This window comes from Mobula birostris, chromosome 12 (assembly GCF_030028105.1).
Source record: "Mobula birostris isolate sMobBir1 chromosome 12, sMobBir1.hap1, whole genome shotgun sequence".
In the NCBI taxonomy this organism is placed as follows: Eukaryota; Metazoa; Chordata; class Chondrichthyes; order Myliobatiformes; family Myliobatidae; genus Mobula; species Mobula birostris.
This window is the reverse complement of record NC_092381.1, coordinates 36,426,117-36,450,278: the sequence shown is the minus strand read 5'-3', so window position 1 is coordinate 36,450,278 and position 24,162 is coordinate 36,426,117. Positions and strand designations below refer to the sequence as shown.

The 24,162-nt window shown below is 40.2% G+C and overlaps 1 protein-coding gene across 8 annotated transcripts in view; it reads right to left on the bottom strand.

Moving 5' to 3' along the window:
• Window positions 1-2,057: 2,057 nt before the first annotated feature.
• Window positions 2,058-24,162, bottom strand: part of LOC140205846 (BTB/POZ domain-containing protein 19-like) — a 190,241-nt gene continuing 168,136 nt past the window's right edge. For 4 of the 8 annotated variants that reach the window (XM_072273624.1, XM_072273627.1, XM_072273626.1 and 1 more), the window contains 2 exons: window positions 19,559-19,684; window positions 2,058-3,732 (listed from right to left, as the gene is read on the bottom strand). In XM_072273624.1, the coding sequence (XP_072129725.1) occupies window positions 3,598-3,732; window positions 19,559-19,684 (261 nt within the window). In that variant the 3' untranslated portion in view covers window positions 2,058-3,597. Of the gene's footprint in view, window positions 3,733-3,945; window positions 4,111-4,428; window positions 4,531-18,936; window positions 19,159-19,558; window positions 19,685-24,162 lie in introns of those variants that run through there. The other 4 variants (XM_072273628.1, XM_072273629.1, XM_072273625.1 and 1 more) reach the window with 4 other exon arrangements.

Below are 24,162 nucleotides of genomic sequence, written 5' to 3'. Positions count from 1 at the left end.
ATAACTTTGACTATTCATAATTAGAGGCACCACCAATGGTGCAAAGCAGAGCTACTGCCTAGCTGAATATCTCTGATAAAGAAAGAACATTACACAAAGATCGTTATACATTAACAGCATCAGGTCTATCCAGTCAAGTATAAAACTGCTGGAGGTGGTTGTTTCATAACTAATTCACTCTCAATAATTACTGAGTTATACAGTACAAGTCCTTCAGTCTAAACCTTTCCTATCCATGAACCTGTCTAAATGTCTTTTAAACAAAACTGTATACAATATTCTTATACAGCAGTAATAATGAGTCCCAATTCTTGTACTCAATGCCCCATCCATTGAAGGCAAGCATGCCATATGCCTTCTTCACCATTTTGTCTCCCTGTGTCACCACTTTCAGTAAACAAGGTATTTGTATGCCAAGATTTTAGTGTTTTTACAACACTCCCCAGGGCTTTGTCATTTATTGTGTAAGTCCTGCTCTGTTTAACTTTCCAAGATTGATCTCTTCATACTTTCCCAAGTTAAATTCCATCTACCATTCCTTGGTTCACTTTCCCAGTTGATATAGATCCTAGAGCAACCTTCTTCAAATTTTTGGAGTTATCTTCAAATTTATTAATCATGCAATGCAGACAATGTGCTGGAGGAGCTCAGCAGGTCAGGCAGCATATGTGGACGGGAATAAGCAGTTGACATTTTGGGCTGAGATGCTTCATCAGGACTGGAAAGGAAGGGGAAGGAAGTCAGAATAAAAAGATGGGTGGAAGGGAGGAAGAAGTATGAAACCATGAGAGGGGAAGGGGGTGAAGTAAAGAACTGGGACGTTGATTGGTGGAAGAGAAGGGGGAATCCAACAGAGGAAGACAGAAGAACATGGAAGAAAGGGAAGGGGCACTAGAAGGGGAGCTAATCATGCCACCTGCATTCCTCCCCAAATCATTAACAGATCTGAAAAATAGAAGGGTTGATCTCAAGTGGCACACAGCTGGTCACAGCATTCCAATCTGCAAAATGATCCTCTATTACCACTGATTCCTTCCACCAAACCAATTCTGTATCCAATTATCTTAACTCACCCTGGATCACATGCAACCTAAACTTCCAGACCAGCCTGTCATACGGGACCCTGAGTCAATGTAGGTAGCGTCTATGGTCCTGACTTCACCAATCCGCTTGTTTGCCTCTTCAGAAAACTCTATGGCTACCAAAATAAGCCTCACTCAATTTAAGAATTAAACTTGTGGACCTCTTTCAATAACTATTTAAAAACTAATAGAATTATGGTTGATTTTCTCAAATTGCTCCTCCACTAACAATTCAATCACTTACTCAGCCTCATTTCTCAACAGATAGATAAGTGTTGCCCACTCTCGAATAGGGTCATTTACATATTGATTGAAAAAGCTTTTGTGGACACTTCAGAAATTCTGCTCCATCTCATCCCTTAGCACTGTGGCAATTCAAGTGCAATCATATCTATAAATAGTGACAATCATCACTTTGAGCAAAAAAAAAGCTGTCAGATCAAAAGGACCCGCGTTAATACCAAACTCTTCCATCTTTGTTTTCAACATCATTTTATTCTTATAATGCTTTCTTCACTCCTTAAGAGAATTGAGTAAAATCTTGGCTGCCATTCAAGCATAGTACTGAGGAAGGTTTATAAAGGTCCCATAGCGCTATTCAGATCAGGTGTTCTCTCTGATATTTATCTCTCAGTCAAGATCACAAAAAAATAAAATTAATGGTATTTATTGCTTTGCTGCTTTGGAACTTGGGTGGTACATTTTGTATATTAGTGCAGTTATATCAGTTCTAAAGTACTTCCCTAGCTGCAGAGCACTTTGATACATGGATATTGTGAAGGCTTCATGTAAATGCAATCATCTTTCTCCACACAGCCTCTTAGCCAAGTGATATTTACTTTGCATATCCAGAGATGTTGTTCTGGGATGAATTCTCTGCACATGTAAAACAGCTGGAAGTGTAAAAATTAAAGATGGGAACTCTCTATAGCATAAGTAAACAAACCAGACTGAGATAAAATATAATTTACTTCATAACCTGAATATAATATTCACATTAATAATATATAACATGTACCATGAATTAAAACACACAATAAAAACCTCCCTCCCTCTACGTTCTTAAAATATGTTTTGTTGGAGTTTGAATCTCCTAAATAGTATAAATCATCCTGAAGTGTTTCTGAAACCATCAGAACCAACATAAGCAGATAGAAAAGAATTAAAAGTACAAAATCTACAAGCAAAAGAAAGGTTGGAGAATATTCTTTCTGAAAGCAGAAGGCTAAACGTTACAGTTGCATATATTTATGCAGATTGCACTCTATCAGAACACGAGTTCTAAGTTAAGCTTCAGACTCTCCCATGCAGGAAAAGAAATACAGGGAATTTCTTCGGAGTCAGCCTAGGGTTTCTGGTGCTCTGAATGTTATCTGTCACACCTTGCCAACAAGCTCTCCCATGCCTGCACTGCCATCCCCACTTCCCCCAATGCAAAGAACACTAATGCTATTCTTCAGCTGGTCAAATGAGTTAAATTCCCCATTCCACCTATTTCAGCAACGTGGGTAGGCAGCTGTCAAGGGACACAGAACCACAGTCTGGTCATTAAAACTGGCTATGCCTGGTGTGTTGTTATTCCAGAGAGGCTGCCACCCACACAGTTGATTTGTGTCACTTTTCCCTCAAATCTCTTGAATGACTTTACCCTTATTGGATTATTAGCCTACATTAATACAGAATATATCAACCAATGTGACAACCTGATTGTTTACACAATTACCAGCTTGAGAAGTGCCAGGATAAGACAAATAATTACAATATTAAAAACCTATAGCATTCAGGGTACCAAGCACTTGGCTGCAATTTTTTTCACCTTAACACATTATTCCTTATTATTATTCTTGTGCCCTGAAATCTCTTCTTCTCTAAAAATTGGGGTTACAATCCTCCATCATCGGCTCCTTTCTTTTTGTTTTGCTTTCTCGATACATTGCACGACATCAAAATTATATTTTTACATTGACTATGAAATTCTTTGGAATGCCAACAGACTTGAAAACGCAATATAAAAATATATATTTTCATTTTCTTTAAAACCTTGATGGCTTGAAACTAGTATTTGTTGTTATCTTCATATGAGCAGAAAGCATATAAAAATGTTATAAGCCCAAAAACGAGATGATCATTAGTGCTTTAAACAATGACAACGCAACATATCTAAATATTATTCTATAATTTTGAGACCAAAGCTGCCATGAATTCATTCAGACTGCCATGATGCAATCTTATTGAAAAAATTTAGACAATTGAATGGGACTGAGACATTTTCTATAATATTGTACGTGCTCAGTTTTCCTTTGTTTTCAGAAAATAACTTAGCTTACTCTTAAAATGTGAAAATTGCAAAATAGTCCAGAAAAAGTGGTGTAGTTCATAAAAAGGGTGGTATATAAACCTGTGTAAGGTCATAAAACTGATTTTATTTGATTCAATATAAATCACACCCATTGATGGATTGTCTCCACATAAGTTAACGATACGAAGTTCATGTACTATGTTGTGGCTTTGACATTTATTTGTGGTAAAGATTGAGGTACTTGTGATGATCTCGGGGTCGGGTTCCTTTCCGTCTCCGAAGCAGATGGACTGCAATCCCACTTGATTTTTTTAGTGCATGAAATTTCCATACTTCGGCAATCTTGTCTACCTACAAGTTCAAAAGGAATTTAGAATGCTTTTAACTCATTGCCTTCTGAAAAATATTACAGGATTAGTGTAAATGGGTAGTTGATGATAGGCATGGACTCCAATACTGAGGGTTAAAAGGCACGTTTCTGTGCTACATCTCTCTATCATATCAGATAATGAGCTCACGGTACTTCCCTGCCTTTTGCCTCCCTCCCTGCTTGATCAAGGCTGTCACATCTGCAGTTTCCCAATCCACTGGAAACCTCACCGAACTCTGTACTCTTGAGAATATTCAACCAACGGCTCTGCTATCTCTTCGGCCACTTTCTTTAAAACCCTTGGATGCAGGCCATCTGTTATCCTGGTGATATGTGCCGTACACATTTGACCCTTTTTCCTATCAAACGTTAGAAACATTATACTTGACATATGAACAATTCCAGACATTAACAAAAAAACTTGCTGGTCAGTCATCATTGTAAAATGAAAAGGATAGGTTATCACTTCAGTTCCAATTCTTTGTCAGAAAATGAATTAATCACATTCTTGGTACAGGGCATCAGTGTTGGCTGACATGGTATGTTGAGTACATATTGGAAAATGATTAGCACATTTCTACTAAATATTCTGTGGCAGCACAAAGGGCGAATAAATCATGACAGAAATCACTGTGCAGCAGCATTGCCACTTCGAAAATTTATGCTCCAACACACACCTTCTCTTAATCTCCTGCAGTTCAATAATGTAGAATATTAACACGTAGCTATGTCTCCTTCTCTCTTGTTAATTCCTGTTGCACATAGTTCTGCACACCTTGCTGGGTAAGAGAAGGGAAAGGTGTAAGTGAATATTAAGCAATCTGTGCAACTGATTTAACTGTCAAGTTTAAATACCTGCAATTTTGTGCTGCTGTGAGATACGTGGGAATGTGAGCTAAATTATATGACTATTAGATACAAGCTTTGATTGATAGACATAAGGTGGTTGTTAGGCAAGTTGGGTGGCTGTGACAACTTCAGCAGTGTCTGATGCCAATGGCTAGTTGTTCACTTGGTATGATGTGGGACTTGAAGGCTCCATTTTCATCCTTCCCTTTCCGAAGCAATTTAATATCCATATTTGAATTACTTTATAACTTGTGAATAAATGAATATTTAGTAAAACTAAGTAAATTAAAAGACAAACATAATTCACATTTAACAACGATATACAGATGGAGGAATAAAAGCAAATTTTGTTGATGGGTTCAAGAGAAAATACAAAGAAACCACATTAAGTGGGAACAAACAAATACAAACACAATATCACAGGAAGAGGAAGCAGAAATAGTGTAAGAAATTTCTGAAGAGTTCCAAGCCAAGCCAAGCATTTGCTATCTCATATTTTTCAGCTGCTTTTCCTTCAGAGAAGATTAAACATACTGTATCTTCTTTCAGGTTTATAATTTACTCTATTTGTTTAAATCCTAGTGCACAACCCTAGTAACATAAACTTAAAATTATATAAAGCAGATGTCCAGAAATAGAACAACACATCTGTTTGAGATTGAGATTAAATTAAGACAGAAGTTTAAGAAAATACTCTCACCAGATTTATTGAAACGAAACATAAGCAAAACACAGCACATTTTGGAAATTTGAAATCAAAACAAAAAACGCTGAAGGTGCTCAGCAGATCATGCAACATCTGTGAAGAAAGGAATAGAGCTAGCACTACAGATCATTGACCCATCAGAACTGGAAATGAACTTATTCAAGTGAACTTACTGGCAACCATTATCTAGGAGCGTAGTGCACTTGTATGTCTAAGCTAAGGACACAGGGAGAAGTGGGAGAGACAGATTTTGACTTTCTCAAACTAAGAAGAAAAAAAAAGCCAAGAAGAGTAAGTAGAGCAACATACCAAATACTGGAGGAACTCCGCAGGTGAGGCAGTACCTATGAACAAGAATAGACAGTAGCTGTTTTGGGCCAACAGCCTTCATCAGTACTGCAGAATCTCTCATTTATTCCCTCCATAGATGCTGCCTGATCTGCTGAGTTCCTCCATCATTTTTGTGTGTTTCTCTGGATTTTCAGCATCTGAAGAATCTCTTGTGTTCAAGAAGAGAAGGGAGAAGCATCTTGCTTAAGTGTAATGCCTACTAGCCAATCAGTGGATGGTGCAGTCATTTTTATTTGTCAACTATATAGGACAAATTCAGAGTTAATCAACATATTGGTTTATAATTAGCTTCATTTTAACAGCAAACATCTCAGTAGTTCATAATTATAATTAGTTTCCTCTCACTCTAGGAAAACTACTATACACCTTCCAGTTCACAATATGGACTTTATGGACAACCTTGGCTTTAAAAGACCATTACCAATTTTTAACAATGCACATAAAAACATTCTGTCTGGATTATTGATATGGCAACAACTGGGCACATGCCCACAAGGAGTTGCAGAGAGATGAAGACACAGCTCAGTACATCAAAGGAAATGGCCTCCCCTCTTTGGACTCTGACTACACTTCTCGTTGCCTCAGTACAGTAGACAGTACAATCACAGACTCCATCCACCCCAGGCATCCTCTGTTCTCTTCTCCCCTCTCCCATCAGGCAGAACTGAGGCAAAGCAGCATCAACTTCATGGACCCTAAACAGACTCCAGAGGAGGAGGTGTTTGCTGTCTTGAGGCTAATTAGGGTGGATAAATCCCCAAGGCCTGACAAGGTGTTCTCTCAAGCCCTGTGGGAGGACTCGTGCAGAAACTGCAGGGGTCTAGCAGCGATACTTAAACCATCCTTAGCCATAGGTGAGGTGCCAAGGATTGGAGGATAGCTAATGTTGTTCAATTGTTTAAGAAAGGCTCAAAGAATAAGCCAGGAAATTACTGGTTGACATCAGTAGTGGGAAAGTAATTGGAAGGTGCTCTAAGAGACGAGATAGAAAAGAATTTGGATAGACACGGACTGATTAGGGATAGTCAACATGGCTTTATGTGTGGTAAATTGTATCTAAACAATCTTAGACCATAAGTCCATAAGACATTGGAGCAGAATTAGGCCATTCAGCCCATTGGGACTGCTCCACCATTCCATCATGGCTAATCCCAGATCCCACTTAAACTCATACACCTGCCTTCTCGCCATATCCTTTGATGCCCTGACCAATCAGGAAACTATCAACTTCTGCCTTAAGTATACCCACGGACTTGGTTTCCACCGCAGTCTCTGGCAGAATACTCCACAGATTTACTACTCTCTGGCTAAAAAATTCCTCTTTACCTCTGTTCTAAAGGGTCACCCCTCAATGCTGAGGCTGTACCCTCTAGTACTGGATATCCCCACCATAGGAAACATCCTCTCCACATCCACCCTATCTAGTCTTTTCAACATTCGGTTGCTTTCAATGAGATCCCTTCACGTACTTCTAAATTCCAGTGAGTTAAGGCCAAAGCTGCCAAATGCTCCTCATATGTTAACCCCTTCATTCCTGGAATCATCCTTGTGAACCTCCTCTGAACTCTCCAATGACAACACACCTTTCTGAGATATGGTGCTCAAAACCATTGACAATACTCCTAAGTGTGGCTTGGCTAGTGTCTTATAAAGGCTCAGCATTATCTCCTTGCTTTTATATTCTATTCCCCTTGAAATAAATGCCAATATTGCAATTGCCTTCTTTACCACAGACTCAACCTGTAAATTAACCTTCTGGGAGTCTTGCACAAGGACTCCTAAGTCTCTCTGAACCTCTGATGTTTGAAGCTTCTCTCCACGTAGATAAAAATCTTCACTATTGTTCCTTTTACCAAAATGCATTATCATACATTTCCCAACACTGTATTCCATCTGCCACTTTTTTGCCCATTCTTCCAATCTGTCTAAGTCCTGCTGCAATTGCATTGCTTCCTCAGCACTACCTACCCTTCCACCTATCCTCGTATCATCCGCAAACTTTGCCACAAAGCCATCAATTCCATTATCCAAATTATTGACAAATAATGTGAAGAGCAGCAGTCCCAATACTGGTCCTTGAGGAACACCACTAGTCACCGGCATCTCCAAGTCTAAATGCTTGAAACCACAGCAAAGCAGTTCTGAATTGTCATACTGCTTATTTCTCGCCAACCATCAGTGACAAAAATTACTGCTTTTTGAACACAAGTGCACACAACTAATGCTGTTTAAAAACTGTTTTCTCTAAGCACAGTGCAGCGTGTAGCAGCCACATAAGTACACACATCTGACGCTAGTTAGAAACTGTTCAGCAACAGTCTCCTGCCCCAGTTGGGGCATAGTGTCCCAAACAAATGAAGGGAATCCTGGCTATTTTTTCAATTAGCTTTTGTTTTTCTACAACTTGTCCCAAATAAGCAGATGCCCCGACTAACCAATGCCCAATTAACCTGAATCCACTGTATCCTCTTATATAAGTTTAAAGAAACCAAAATACAGCTGTAACAATTAATTAAGACACCACGATGATCAACTACAGTAAATCAAAGTAAACACAGTTCTGATGTCGAATCTATAATTAGTGTGAAACAATTTTGATGACAGTAAAGGTCTTCAAGATTATAGCTTGCCAACAACAGAATAATTATACTCACTGCGTGTGTATGTGCATGTATGAGTGTGTGCGGAGGGCATTCACTATCTTCAAATGTGTTCATTTTGTTTAGACATTAGAAAAATTGTTCTGTTGACTTCTGAGTCTGGGACAAGTTGTCCCTCTAAAGCTTTTCTGTTCAACTTTGACGAATAACGTACTTATATAGTCCTTGAGATGTTTATAACTGGCAGCACACAAAAGATGGATTCAGTGAATGCAAATTTTCCTGAATAATAAAGCACAAAAGCCCATTTCCTTGAGATTTAGCTTCAAAACATACTTCTTATTTCCTCAGTGCTTGGCATTGGAGAATAATTTTCACCCCAAGAAAACAACAGCGTGCAATTTGAAATCAAATTGAGCTTCTCCAGAAAGTGCAGACTTGGATCTCGAGAGGCACTAACTGATAGCTGAAGAACAGTAAGAGAAACATCCTACCTGGAGCTCTCCGATCAACAAAATGAATGGGGCATGAACAGGAGGGAAACCATTAAGGGCAAAGAGAAACGCTTTCCATAATAAATCTGCTCAGTCGTAATTCACAATGCTTACAAAATTACCTTCTTCACAATATAATCCTTAACACAAAAATCATTTTTCTGAGAGCACCCTCACACTTTCCTCTGCACTGATCATAATACAACTGTGAATAAATTGCTGATCTAGTAACTGCATTCATTTGCTATAACTGGTTACAGTGGTACACAACTCACTCTGACAACGTCTCCTGAAAACATCAGAGTAACTTCTGCATTGCCCAAATGAGAGGACAAACTGTAGTCACATCCTGCCAGACCCTTCATATGGTGAGACTAGCTGAATACCTTTCCCTTGATACAAATGCCTCTCTCCTTACCCTGTGTCTATGATTAGTATATTCTTGTCCCTTCGAGTGTATCTCCTCCCTCCATTCTACATCCAGTGCAGTTTTTCTCTCGTCCTGCACAGCCTTAGGGTGTAATTGCCTCCCAGGTGCCAGGGTTAGTGATGTCTCAGATCAGGTCTATAGTAGTCTAAACGCAGCTAGCTGGAAGTTTTGGTACATATTGGTATCAACAACATAGGTAAGAAAAGGAAAACCGTCCAGAAGAGAGAATATATGGAGTTAAGTAGAAAGCTAAAAAGGGCAGTACCTTCTGGATTGCTGCTTGTGCCATGCACCAGTGTGAGTAAGAGTAGAATAATTTGGCCGATGAATGCATGGCTGAGGAATTGGTCCATGGGGCAAGGTTTCAGATTTCCCGATCATGGGGAACTCTTCTAATGAAGGCCTGACCTGTACAAAAGGGAAGGGTTATGGATTACACCTGAACCCAAGGGGGACCAATGTCCTTGTGGGCAGGTTTGCTAGAGGCTGTTGGGGAGGGTTTACACGAATTTGTCAGGGGCATGGAAACTAGAGTGATAGGGCTGAGGATGGGGCAATTGGTATACATGTAGATGTGGTATGTAGTGAGACTGTGAGGATAGGGAAAAATTGCAGTCAGTGGAATGAACTGAAGTAAAATTGAAAAGCGTGATGAATACGGGACTGAAGGTGTTATATTTGAATGTATGCAGTATACAAAATAAGGTAGATGATCTTGTAGTGCAGTTACAGATTGGCAGGCATGACATTGTGGCCATCACTGAGTTGTGGCTGAAAGAAGATCATAATTGGGTACACATTGTATTGAAAGGAAACAACGTGGGCAGGTGGGCAAATGGGGTAGGGTAGTTCTGTAGGTAAAAAATGAAATCAAATACTTGAAAGACGTTACACAGGATTGGAAGAAGTAGAGTCCTTGAGGGCAGAGTTAAGAAACAGCATGTGTAAAAAAGACCCTGATACAGGCCTCCAAACGAAGCCAGGATGTGGGATACAAATTACAATGGGAGATAGAGAAGGCTTGTAATAAGTGCAATGTGATGATAGTCATAGGGGATTTCATTGTGCAGGTAGATTGGGAAAATCAGGTTGGTGCTGGATCCCAAGAGAGGGAATCTGTAGAATATCTGCAAGATGCCTTTTTAGAGCAGCTTGTGGTTGAGCCCACAAGAGGAAAGGCAGTTCTGGATTGTGTGCTGTGTAATGAACCAGCTCTGATTATGGAGCTTAAGGTGAAGGGACCTTTCGGTTCCCCTTGTCCTCACCTACCACCCCACCAGCCTCTGGATCCAGCACATTATCCTCCGCAACTTCTGCAACCTTCAACAAGACCCCACCACTAAGCACATCTTTCCCTCTCCACCCCTCTCCGCTTTCCGCAGGGATTGGTCCTTCCGCGACTCCCTTATCCACACGTCCCTCCCCACGGATCTCCCACCCGGCACTTATCCCTGTAAGCGTAAGTGCTACACCTGTCCCTACACCTCCTCTCTTGCCACCATTCAGGGCCCCAATCAGTCTTTCCAGGTGAGGCAACACTTCACTTGTGAGTCTAGTGGGGTCATCTATTGCATCCGGTGCTCCCGGTGTGGTCTCCTCTACATCGGTGAAACCCGACGCAGATTGGGGGACCGCTTCGTCGAGCACCTCCGCTCCGTCCACCACAACAGACAGGATCTCCCGGTAGCCACCCACTTCAACTCTGCTTCCCATTCCCATTCAGGTATGTCCATACATGGCCTCCTCTACTACCATGATGAGGCTAAACTCAGGTTGGAGGAGCAACACCTCATATACCGTCTAGGTAGTCTTCAGCCCCTTGGTATGAACATAGAATTCTCCAACTTCTGGCAATTCCCTCCCACTCCCTTCCTCTATCCCTATTTCACTCTGCCCAGTCCCCCAGCTGCCTATCACCTCCCTCATGGTTCTGCCTCCTTCTACTACCCATTGTTTTCCTGCCTATTACCTCCCTGCTTCCCCTCCCCCACCCCTTTGTCTTTCGAATTACTGGTTTTTCAACTGAACCTACCAGCCTTCTACTTCCAACCTCCACCACCTTCTTTATAGGGCCTCTGCCCCTTCCCTCTTCAGTCCTGACAAAGGGTTCTGGCCCGAAACGTCGACTCATCGTTTCCATGGATGTTGCCCAACCTGCTGAGTTCCTCCAGCATGTTGTGAGTGTTGCTTTGATCCCAGCATCTGCAGATTATTTTCTGTTTACGGGGACATAGAAATGGTGGTAGAACTTAGTAAGTACTTTGTGTCAGTCTTCACGGTGGAAGATATTAGCAATATGCCAGAAAATCAGCCATGTCAGGGGGCAGAAGTGAGTATAGTTGCTATTACTGAGAAGAAGGTGCTTGGGAATCTGAAATATCTGATGGTAGATAATTCATCTGGACTAGATGGCCTACATGCCAGGGTTTTAAAAAAGTAGCTTAAGAAATTGTGTAGGCATTAGTAATGTCCTTTCAAGAATCACTAGATTCTGAAATGGTTCCGGAGGACTGGAAAATTGTAAATGTCACTCCAGTCATTAAGAAGGGAGGGAGGCAGAAGAAAGGAAATTATAGGCCAGTTAGTCTGTCTTCCATTATTAAGGATGAAGCTTTGAGGTGCTTGGAGGCACATAATGTAATAGGCCAAAGGCAGCATGATTTCCCTAAGGAGAAACATTGCCTGACAAATCTGCTGGAATTCTTTCAGGAAATAACAAGCTGGGTAGACAAAGGAGAATCAGCTGATGCTGTTTACTTAGATTTTCAGATAAGGTGTCACACATAAGGCTGCTTACCAAGATAGGAGCTCATGGTATTCCAGGAAATATGCTAGCATGGATAGAAAATTTGCTGACTGGCAGGAGACAGAGAGTGGGAATAGAAGATACCTTTTCTGATTGGCTGCCAGTGACTAGTCGTGTTTTGCGGGTATCAGTATTAGGTCCGCTTCTTCTCATATTGCGCGTCAGTGATCTGGATGACAGAATTGATGGCTTTGTGGTCAGGTTTGTAGACAATATGAAGACAGGTGGAGGGACAGGTACTGTTGAGGAAGCAGGGAATCTGCGTAGGACTTACGACATATTGGGAGAATAGGCGATTGGCAGATAGAATATAGTGGAGGGAAGTATATAATCATGCACTTTTGTACAAGGCATAAAGGTGTAGACTATTTCCTAAATGGGGAGAAGATTCAAAAATCAGAGGAACAAAGAGTCTTGGGAGTCCTTGTGCAGGATTTCCTAAAGATTAGCTTGCAGGATGAGTCGGTGTTGAGACAGGCAAATGAAAAGTTTGCATTAATTTCGAGACGACTATAATATAAAAACAAGGATGTAATGCTGAGGCTTCATAAGGCATTGGTCAGACTGCACTTCAGGGGTTGACTGCAGTTTTGGGCCTCTTATCTAAGAAAAGATATGCTGGCATTGGAGATGGTCCAGAGGAGGTTCACGATAATGATTCCAGGAATAAAAGGATTAACAAATGATGAATATTTGATAGCTCTGGTCCTGTACTTGCTGAGGTTTAGTAGAATGGGGGGGGGGGGCTCTCATTGAAACCTATCGAATATTGAAAGGCCTAGATAGAGCGGATGCAGAGGGAAAGTTTCCTATAATGCAGGAGTCTACGACCAGGGGATATAGCTTCAGAATAGAGCGATGTCCATTTACAACAAAGAGGAGGAGGAGTTTCACTAGTCAGAGGGTGGTGAATCTGTGGAATTCATTGCCAAGATGGCAGTGGAGGCGAAGTCATCGGATACATTTAAAGCAGAGGTTGGTTGATAGGGCTCTTTATTAGTCAGGGAGTCAAAGGTTACAGAGAGAAGGTTGGAGAGTGGGGTTGAGAGGGATAATAAATCAGCTATGATCTAACGGCAGAGCATACTCGATGGACCAAATTACCTTATTCTGCTCCCATGTCTTATGGTGTTACGGTATTACTGGTCTCTGACTGCCATGGGGAGTGTGCCTTTAAAACCAGCTGCCTTTCTCAGACTGGTGCACAGCAAGCTGTCTGAAGTTGCACTACATTAAGCTTAATCCCTTCAGGCACAAGTCCTGCTTTATCACTGTTTTAAACAGGGTCCCGGTGAATTTCACATTTTTTATGGGTGCTAACAATGGACACAACACAGATTTAGCATGCCTCATGAAAAAAAACTGCAATTTCTAGACATGAAGATTTGCAATGGAATGAGTACACCTGTTTCTCTGTAAATCTCTTAGATGAACAAAATATTCAAGGGGAATCAATTTTTGCATCCTCTCTACATAATCATTCCCTGCACTTTATTTGATTTATTGCTTTCTCTAGTATTCCACCTCCATGATTTCCTTCAGGTTCTGAGCTTTATCATAATCTCTCTCATGGTGTGAAATCTGTGCCTATTACTTCAGCCTACTGATGATACTGATGATATTGGCAGCCTTTGCACATGCATTAAACAGAAGCTTTTCTGAAAACAGGTACATTTTACAAACATTCACCCACAGGCAGTTGGCTAAAGTGAGGGAGATGAAAGATGATGCAATTATGAAATAAGTCATCAATAATCCATTCACTAGCAGTGGTATTGGTTTATGAATGTCACATGTACCAAGATAGCGTGTATTGCTTGTATTGTATAATGTTTATACAGATCAAATCATTACATAGTCTACTGAGCTAGAACAAAGTGAAATAATAACAATGCAGAGTAAACTGTAAAAGCTACCGATAAAGTGCAGTGCAGGTAAACAATAGAGTGCAATATCTTAATAAGGTAGATTGTGAGGTCAAGAATCCATCTTATCATACAAGAGGTTGCTCAAAGGGCTGATAGCAGAGGTATGGAAGCTGTCCTTGAGCCTGGTGGTACTTGCTTTCCAGCTTTGCTATCTTCTGCCCAATGAGAAAAGGGAGAAGAGCGAGTGTCTGGGGTAGTTTGGATCTTTGCTTATGCTGGCTGCTTTACTGAGGCAGCAAGAAGTCAGACAGAGTTTGTAGAGGGGAGGCTGGTTCCTGTGATGCGCAGAACTGTGTCCACAACTCTCTGCAGTTTTCTGCAAACGCTTACAGAGCAGTTGCCATGCCAAGCTGTTATGCAATCAGACAGAATGCTTTCTATGGTGCATTGATAAAAATTGGAAAGAGTCGAAAGGAACATGCCAAACTTCTTTGGCCTCCTAAGTAACTGCAGGCATGGGTGAACTTTCCTGGCTGTGACATCAATGTGGCTTGACCAAGACAGGTTTATGTTTAGGAACTTGAATCTCTCAACCCCCTCAACCCAACAACATTGAGCATGTGTGCTGCTCCCCTTTCTGATACCAATGACCAGCTCTTTTGTTTTGTTGGCATTGAAAGAAAGATTGTTGTCATGACAACATGTCACTAAGCTCTCTATCCCTTTCCCGTACTCTGACCTGTCATTATTTGAGATATGGTCCCCTACAATGATATCATCTGCAAGCACACAACCTTGATTGTATAGAGAGTAGACTAGGGGGCTGGAGATGTAAACCAGGGTTTAGAATAACTGTGGCAGAGGTGTTGCTGCCTATCCTTATTGCTTGGCGTATGCTGGTCAGAAAGTCAAGGATCCAGTTGCAGAAGGAGGCATTAACTCCCAACGTCTGGAGGTTGATGATGAGCTACTTTGGAATAAGGAAGTGATATCTGTCTCCTCTTACAAAACAGTCACCCACAATGCTGCTACAATATGTTTGCAGTAGTCCTGAATTCATATTATTTTTTCCTGGATGTCTACATTTGAGCTTTTATTTATCCATCCTCCATTTTGGCTCATTTTTATCTTCTGAATGTACCACTCACCTGCGATGAGTGTGACTGCTAGATGTACATTGACCAAGGCAAATTAAATTTCAGTGTTTTATTGCACTTTTTAAAATTTAAAGATGCCAGGGGGGAATGGAGCACAATGGAATTATTCACTAACTTCCTGAAGAGTAGAAAAACTCTGGGGTTGGGGGGAGGTTAATGAATTTCTCCTCTCCTTGTGATGTCACCAAGCCACATCTAAAGAGGATACTAATAAGACAGAGTCATGGAATCATAGAAAAGTACAGTACAGAAACAGTCCCTTCTGCCCATCTAGTCCGTGCTAAAACATTTAAACTGCCTACTCCTATTAACCTGCACTGAGACCATAGACCTCCATATCCTTACCATCCATGTACCTATCCAAACTTCTCTTCAATGTTGAAACCGAGCTTGCATGCACCACTTGTGCTGACAGCTTGTTCCACACTCTTATGACCCTCTGCGTGAAAAGGTTTCCCCTCATGTTCCCCTCAAACTTTTCACCTTTCACCCTTAGCCCATGACCTCTGGTTGGAGTCCCACTTGCTTTTACCCTATCTGTACCGATACCTCTCATAATTTTGTATACATATATCAAATCCTCTCCCAATCTTCTATGTTCCAAAGAATAAAGTCTTAACCTATTCAATCTTTCCTTATAACTCAGATCTTCCAGATTTTCTCTGTATTCTTTCAGCCTTGAAAAAAGATCTAGTGCTTTCCTGACGTAGATGACAAATAAACTCTTCTTGGGTTTCCAGCCGGGTACAGGTATCGATTTTAACTGACATTTAGATGACAAACTCTGCCATTTTCATCAGGGATGATGCCTAGGCATGTCTAGTCACGTGGTATATACATCCCCGTCGTCCATCCCTCCTGATTGGTTAGTCCCCATCCAATCAGGTTTTCACTGCCCCACCTTGCTTTAAATCGAATTCCAGTTCTTACTTAGAGCGAGTCCTTCGTTTTTGTTAAAATTCTTTTCCTTTAGTTTTATCTCAATGGCTTCCTTCGTGAGGTGGTCCAGAAAGCCATTGGCGCAACACAGTAGTTTTGTGCTATCAAAGTCAAGCCTATGACCATTGCAAATGCAATGCTTTGCTACCACTGATTTCTCCTGGTAACCCAAATGGATACACTTCCTGTGCTTCTTGATACGGGTTTCCACCATGTGTCCCGTCTGGCTGATATACGCTGCTCCGCATTCACAGGGAATCCTGTAAACACCAGCTGACCTGAGTCCCAGGTCATCTTTGACTCACATAAGCTGTGATTTGAGCTTCCTCATGGGTTTGTGGATTGTATTAATCTGGTATTTCTTCAGGACCCTGGCGATCCTTCCAGAAATCGTGGAAGTATAGGGAAGACAGGTGGCAGTGGCAGGTTCCTCCTCATTGTTAGGTTTCATGATTTTTCTGTTGGCCCTTTTAAGGGCCTGATTGTAGCCATCAGTAGGAATGTCGTGCTTAATCATCCTATTTCCTCATGGAGACTCTCCGTGTCCAAAGTAGTTTTTTGCACAGTTAATCAAAGTAGAAGGAACTGTTCTATGTTGGGAGGCGTGATGGTGGCCGTTACTGTTGAGATATAAGTCCGTGTGAGTGGGTTTCTGATAGACACCGTGCCCAAGGCTATTGTCCAGTTTCCATCATATTAGAATGTCCAGGAAGGGTAGACAATAACTCTTCTCCATCTCCATTGGCCAGACAAGGCGTATGGTGGAAACCTGTATCAAGGAGCACAGGAGGTATATCGTTTGGGTTTACCCACAGTAATCAGTGGTAGGAAAACATTGCATTTGCAATGGCTATAGCATTGATTTCGATGGCACAAAACTATTGTGGCATGCCAATGGCTTTTGGGACCGCCTGGCGAAGGAAGCCATTGAAATAAAACCAGAGGAAAAGAAATTTAACAAAGCTGAAGGTCCAGTTCTAAGTAAGAACTGGAATTTGACTGTAAACAAGGTGGGACAGCAGAAACCTGATTGGATAGGGGCTAACCAATCGGGAGGAATGGATGATGGGAGTATATATACCACCGGACTAGACCTGCCTAGTCATCATCCCTGACGAAGACGGCAGAGTGTGTCATCGAAATGTTGGCTAAAATTGATAGCTGTACCCGGCTGGAAGCTCCAGAAGAGTTTATTTGTCTTTCAAACTTGTTTACATCTTTCTTGCAGGAAGGTGACCAAAACTGCACACAATACTTCAAATCAGGTCTCGACAACGTCTTATATAACTTCTATATAAAATTCCATCTCCTGTACTCAGTACTTTCATTTATGACTGCCAATGTGCCAAAAGCTTTCTTTACGGCCCTATCTACCTGTGAGGCCACTTTCAATGAATTATGGACCTGTATTCCCTGATCCCTTTGTTCTATCACACTCCTCAGTGCTCTACTGTTTACTGTGTAAGACCTACCCTGGTTGGTCAAAGTGCAACACCTCACATTTGTCTGCATTAAATTTCATCTGCCATTTTTTCAGCTGCTCCTGATCCCACAGCAAGTCATAATAGCCTTCCTCATCCACTACACCCCCAATCTTGGTGTCATCCGCAAATTTTCTGATCCAGTTAACCATATTATTATCCAGATCATTGATATATGTGACAAACAGCAAAGGACCCAGCACTGATCCCTGCAGCACACCACTAGTCACAGGACTCCAGTAAGAGAGCCAGCCCTCTACTACCACTCTCTGGCTTCTCCCACAAAGCCAATGTCTAATCTAACTTACTACCTCATCTTGAATGCCGAACGACTGAATGTTCTTGACCAACCTCCCATGTGGGACTTTGTCATATGCCTTACTAAATTCCATGTAGCCACATAAACTGCATTGCCTTCATCAGCTCTCCTGGTAATTTCCTCAAAAACCCCTAGAAGATTGATTAGACATGACTTACCATGCAGAAAGCCATGCTGACTATCCTTGCGCACCAAATTTATTCGACTTCAGAGGGGAGAAAATGGGAGTCACACCAACAAGTGATTAGGGTGATGTAGAAAAAGATTTAGCAAGGACATGGAATCAAAGGTCTTGACTGGGTGGGTATTTGAACGGATATCGCCCGCACATTCATTTTCCAAACGGAGTCATAAATTCAGCCTGTAAATTTATTCAGGTCAAAGGATTATGATTAATCAGTAAGCAGTTAGATAGCACAGGTGTAAGTGACACTGGATAAATATTTTCTCAGAATAGACACCAAAATAAGTAAAGTTGGAAGAAGTGGGCTGAGATCGTTCAGGATTATGTCTCTTACTTGTGCTCAGTGGTGCAGATGGCACACAAAATCAATGGGGCAACCTCCCAGTGTCAAGAGGTCTTAGAAGCATAATCTGAATGGAATCTCAAAAGGGACCTAGAAACACAAATCAGAATAGATTGAGGGATATTAATTAAGATGCTGAGCAGGAGAAAATGAACAGAAGGTGAAAAGTTGATGAAAATCGGGCCTGGAGTTGAGGTGGTGTTTGAAAAGCATGAATATTCAGAGGAAAAGCGGCCAGAAGAATAAGGGTGAAAGGATGAATCAAAACTATCATTCAATGACAGGGGAATTACACACAGAACTATATATGGAAATATAATTTTTAAGTGGCATATTTCAACAGCAGGAAGCAGTATAATTTCAAAACTGCAGTTCCACAGTTAAGAAAATATGATTGATTTGGTCCATTTAGAAAGTGACTGTGAAGTAAAATAAACTGATGGAGAAAAAGATTATCTGGTTTAAACCTACAAAGACTGCATTGTGAGTCATTCCTGACAGTACCTAGTTCCAGATGATACGAGGAAACTTTTTTCTTGTTCTATTTACAATTCTCAGTCCTGGAAGGGGCACTGCTAAAGCTCAGTACAAACTGAAGAAGGAAGGCTGCACTAACTTCAATTTTGTGGAAAGAATTTATTACTGAAACGAGGGACACAGGTGAATCTAATTTTTTTAACAATTTGCCACGTTAAAAATCATTTCTCTTAAAAGGTCCACGGTGGCTCTAGATTTAATGTCCAACTCTGTTATAAACCATTGAAATACATAAGTAGAGCTGATCCAGGCCATGAGATGCCTCCTGGATTCTGTCTGTTTCTTTACAATGGTGTCAATCTGATCAGGCACAGCTCCGTTTTCCGTCTCCGCCAAGAATTTGCTACATAAACAGATCAGCCATACTTTAGAGGTTAAAATAGAAGCTATGCAGACTCCTTGGAACTATTCTATAAATGGTAACATTATAAATATTCACCCCAAAAATAACCTATACTTGGGAATTATTCTGCAACCAAAGGGTCCATAAATTGCCACAGTCTTCATGAATATATTCAATGAGCTATTTCATGTATCTATAATCAACCTCAATTTTTTTTAAGTTTTGCTTTGAAATATAGTTTAAGAAAAAATTGAGTCACTTTTACTTGGTCTACCAGGAACACAGTGATGTATTTAAAATGATTCATGGCATTTATCTGTTCTGGTAAACAAATAAAATTTGGTTGTTTTTGTTACATGATGGTGCTGTCCCTTCAATATGCACACAGCTTATGACTTACAGGAATTAAGTTGTCTTTCTTGTTCTCCACTTCCAATGCTGTCAGCTCATCAGGGGTCAATAGAAAAAGGCGTAATTCACGAACAACTTCCTTTGCTATTTCTGGTACAGACTTGTCAAGAACTACCTGTGTTGGAGGATAAAAAAAATTATATTAGTTTCTGGAAAAAAAAGTTAAAGTTTCTATATTGATGGTGCAGCAATATGTTGGCCACATCCTTATATCAACTGATGCTGATGTGTAGAATTCATGTTCGTTCCTAGATTTAAAAGAAACAAACTGGACCCTTCTCCTGGTCCTAATGCTTGAAACTCAGCTTTTGAACACAGTGCATTGCTGATATTCAACAAAATTTGCCTGATATAATGGGACAGTGAATGGCAAGGCTATTATTACTGGGTTCCAGAGCACACCTATCTGTGTACAGCGTCTGAAAAATGTGCAATCCCACATAGCATTGCTGCCATCATTTTGGCCCTTAATGATTTCAGGTTTTAGGTTTACCTAACAGTGAATGGAAATCAAATGAAAATGAAATGCACAGTAGGGCCTGCTTCAAAATGTGAAAAAGGAACTAAATGGAGTATGCAACACAAAAGAACTACTTTTTCCAGCCCTTCATCTTTCCAAGAAGTGGTTGTTAAAAGGTATGTAAACGGCTACTGAAGCAATACTAGGTATCTTCAGTAGAGTGAAGTAAAGTAGTTTTGCTTCTGCCTGTTCCAAATAACTATCGTCGACCACTGCCTGCCTACTTTCAGCTTTCCTGAGCACAAAATAATCTGCAGATGCTGGGGTCAAAGCAACACTCACAACACGCTGGAGGAACTCAGCAGGTCGGGCAGCAACCGTGGAAAAGATCCCACAAAATAATCTGCAGATGCTGGGTCAAAGCAACACTCACAACATGCTGGAGGAACTCAGCAGGTCGGGCATTATCCGTGGAAAAGATCCCACAAAATAATCTGCAGATGCTGGGTCAAAGCAACGCTCACAACATGCTGGAGGAACTCAGCAGGTCGGGCAGCATCCGTGGAAAAGATCCCACAAAATAATCTGCAGATGCTGGGGTCAAAGCAACGCTCACAACATGCTGGAGGAACTCAGCAGGTTGTGAGTTCAGCTTTCCTGCATTTTACAATTTGATGTATTCAAGTTTATTGGATGAAAACTTCCAAACGTGCAGTCTCACTATCTGTTCAGTTGCGGCAATATTCCCAACCACAATGTTGCTTCTGTTCGTAATTCAGATCGCCATTTCTGATCATGCACCATTGAAACTCTCTATCAAGTTAATGGATATATCTCCTAATACTAGACTATGGCATTTTAATTCCAACTTGCTTCAAGATTTGGTTGTTGTTAAATTTATCAAGGAACAGATTGACTTCTTCTTTTCAACTAATGCTACGGAAGAAATTTCCAGCGGGGTATTATGGGACACTTTTAAAGCACATATCCGTGGACAGATTATCTCTTATTCTGCTGGATTGAAAAAACATATTAAGAATGAAATACTTGTGTTAATTAACAACATTGAAGAAATTGATAAGAAATATGCCACTGCTCCTAGTGAGGAGCTTTATAAACAGAGAGTCAAACTTCAAATGGACCATAGTTTACTGTTAACATCTTCAATTGAAAATCAATTAATGAAAACAAGAAGCGGGTTTTATATACATAGTGATAAATCTGGTAAATTATTAGCTAATCAATTAAAAACTGCTTTGGTTAAACATCAAATTATCAAGATTCGTAAACATGATGACACTTTGACAGTTGATCATGATGGGATAAACAAATCTTTTCAAGAATTCTATACATCTCTATATCAGTCAGAATTTCCTCATGATCCCAACGAAATGCATGACTTCTTAAGGAAATTGAACTTTCCGAAATTAACACCCGAAGAAAGATTAAAGTTAGAAACACCTAATACGGATGAAGAAATAAAGGGTGCTATTTCTTCAATGAACTCTGGCAAAGCACCTGGTCCAGACGGTTATACAGTAGAATTCTTTAAGTCCTTTTCTTCTATTCTTTCCCCTTGGTTGTGTGGAGCAAGGGTTCCCAACCTTTTTTGCACCGCGGACCGGTTTAATATTGACAATATCCTTGCGGACCGGTTGACCGGCCGGCGGGTGGGGGTGTAGGGGTGTGGTTCAAGTAGGGTTAAACTCACCTCAACATGTCGTTTACAGTGAGGGTTGCCAACTTTCTCACTCCCAAATAAGAGACAAAAGTAGCAGTCAAATCCCGACGAAGGGTCCTGGCCCAAACGTCCGCTGTACCTCTTCCTATAGCTGCTGCCTGGCCTGCTGCGTTCACCAGCACTTTTTGTGTGTGCTGACGGGACACTTGTGTTTACCCCGAGAAAGACTATCATGACCATGAAGCCTTGTGCGGGAACCTGTGTGCGCATGCGTGATGTCCGCATATGTGACCTGCGCGTGCGTGTACGTGCCAATATTTTCCCCCACAAATCGGTTTTGGCTTAGTCTTTCTGACTACACTGTTCATACATTATTTCTACTTTATATAGGCTGTGTATTTATCATATCGTTCCTGCTTTTACTATATGTTAGAGTTATTTTAGGTTTTATGTGTTATTTGGTAGGTCATGTTTTGGGTCTGGGAACGCTCAAAAATTTTTCCCATATAAATCAATGGTAATTGCTACTTCGCTTTACACCATTTCAGCATGAAAGGTTTCATAGGAACACTCTATCTTAGTGGGGGAAATACAGGACAAGGGCAGTCCCATATGGGACAAACCAATTTAGCCCAAAATACAGGATGTCCTGGCAAATACAGGACAGTTGCCAACCCTGTGTTCAAGTTCAACAGTGCCTGACAGGGAAAGGTGCAGTTGAGTCATATCATTTCCTCGCGGCCCGGTAGCACATGCTTTGCGGCCCGGTGGTTGGGGATCGCTGGTGTAGAGTTTTTAAAGATGCAATTAGAATAGGTAAATTACCACAATCATTTTATGGAGCTTCTATTTCTCTAATTTAAAAAAAATAAGGATCATATAGACTGATACCCCTATTGAATGTAGATTCTAAGATCTTTTTCTAAAATATTAGCATCTAGGTTAGAGAAGGCTCTCCCTTAAATTATCTCTGTGGATCAAACTGGATTTATTAAAAATCATTATTCATCCTTTAATATTAGGAGATTAATGAATATTGTTTATACTCCTTCACTTAGAACTCCAGAATGTGTCATTTCATTGGATGCTGAGAAAGCTTTTGACAGAGTTGAATGGCCATATTTATTCAGTATGCTTGAGAAGTTTAATTTCAGTCTGATTTATTTCTTGGATTAAATTGATATATCATACCCCTGTAGCTTTGGTTTTTACTAATAATCAAAGATCTCCCTTTTTTCAATTATTTCATGGTACTAGGCAGGGTTGTCCTCTTAGTCCATTATTATTTGATATTGCTCTTGAACTTTTAGCAATTGCTATTGAGATTCACCAAACATTTTTGGTATCACTCATGGGAATGAGGTACAAAGTTATCATTATATGCAGATGATTTATTATTATATATTTCTAATCCAGAGAAATCCATTCCTGCAGTTCTATCCTTGTTGGCTCAGTTTAGTAAATTTTCTGGTTACAAACCGAACCTTAATAAGAGTGAACTTTTTCCGTTAAACATGCAGGTTCCAAGTTATGAATGTTTACAATTCAGATTGGTTCCGATTACTTTACTTACTTAGAGGTCAAAATTACAAGGAAGCACAGGGATTTATTTAAGGCTAATTTTTTTTAACTTTAATGGATCAGATTAAATGTTTGTTTACTAAATGGTCACCAATGTCTTTGTCATTAATTGGCCAGATCAATGCTGTCAAGATGATTATTTTACCTACATTTTTATATTTATTTCAAGTGTTGCCAATTTTTATTCCAAAATCCTTTTTTGATAATGTTGACTCAAAAATTTCTTCATACATATGGCTAACAAAAATCCTAGATTAGGTAAAAGATACTTACAGAAGTCCAAAAAGGAGGGTGGTTTGGCATTGCCCAACTTTAGATTTTACTATTGGGCAATTAATATTCGATATTTAAAATTTTGGACATGGAATTTGGATACAATTTCTAGTCCATATTGGGTAAATCTTGAATGTAAATCTGTACAAGGGTTTTCATTGGGTTCTATTTTAGGGACCTCGCTTCCCTTTGTTCTTTCAAAATTGGATAAACAAATGAATAATCCAATAGTTAAATATACTCTTCAAATATGATTGCAATTTCGAAAATTTTTTGGGTTGAATCAATTTATTTTAGTAAGCCCTATTATATCTGATTTTTTTTCAACCCTCTATTATGGACCAAGCCTATTTAGTCTGGAAAGCAAAAGGTATAATACGATTTCGTGATATATTTTCGGATAATTATTTCATGTCTTTGGAACAATTATCTAATAAATACAATTTACCTAGATCCCAATTCTTCAGATATTTACAGATTAGAAACTTTTTATATACTGTTCTTACTACCTTTCCGAATCTATATCCAATGGATATCATGGAAAAAATTTTAGATTTAAATCCCTCTCAGAAAGGTTTAATAGCAATTATTTATAATA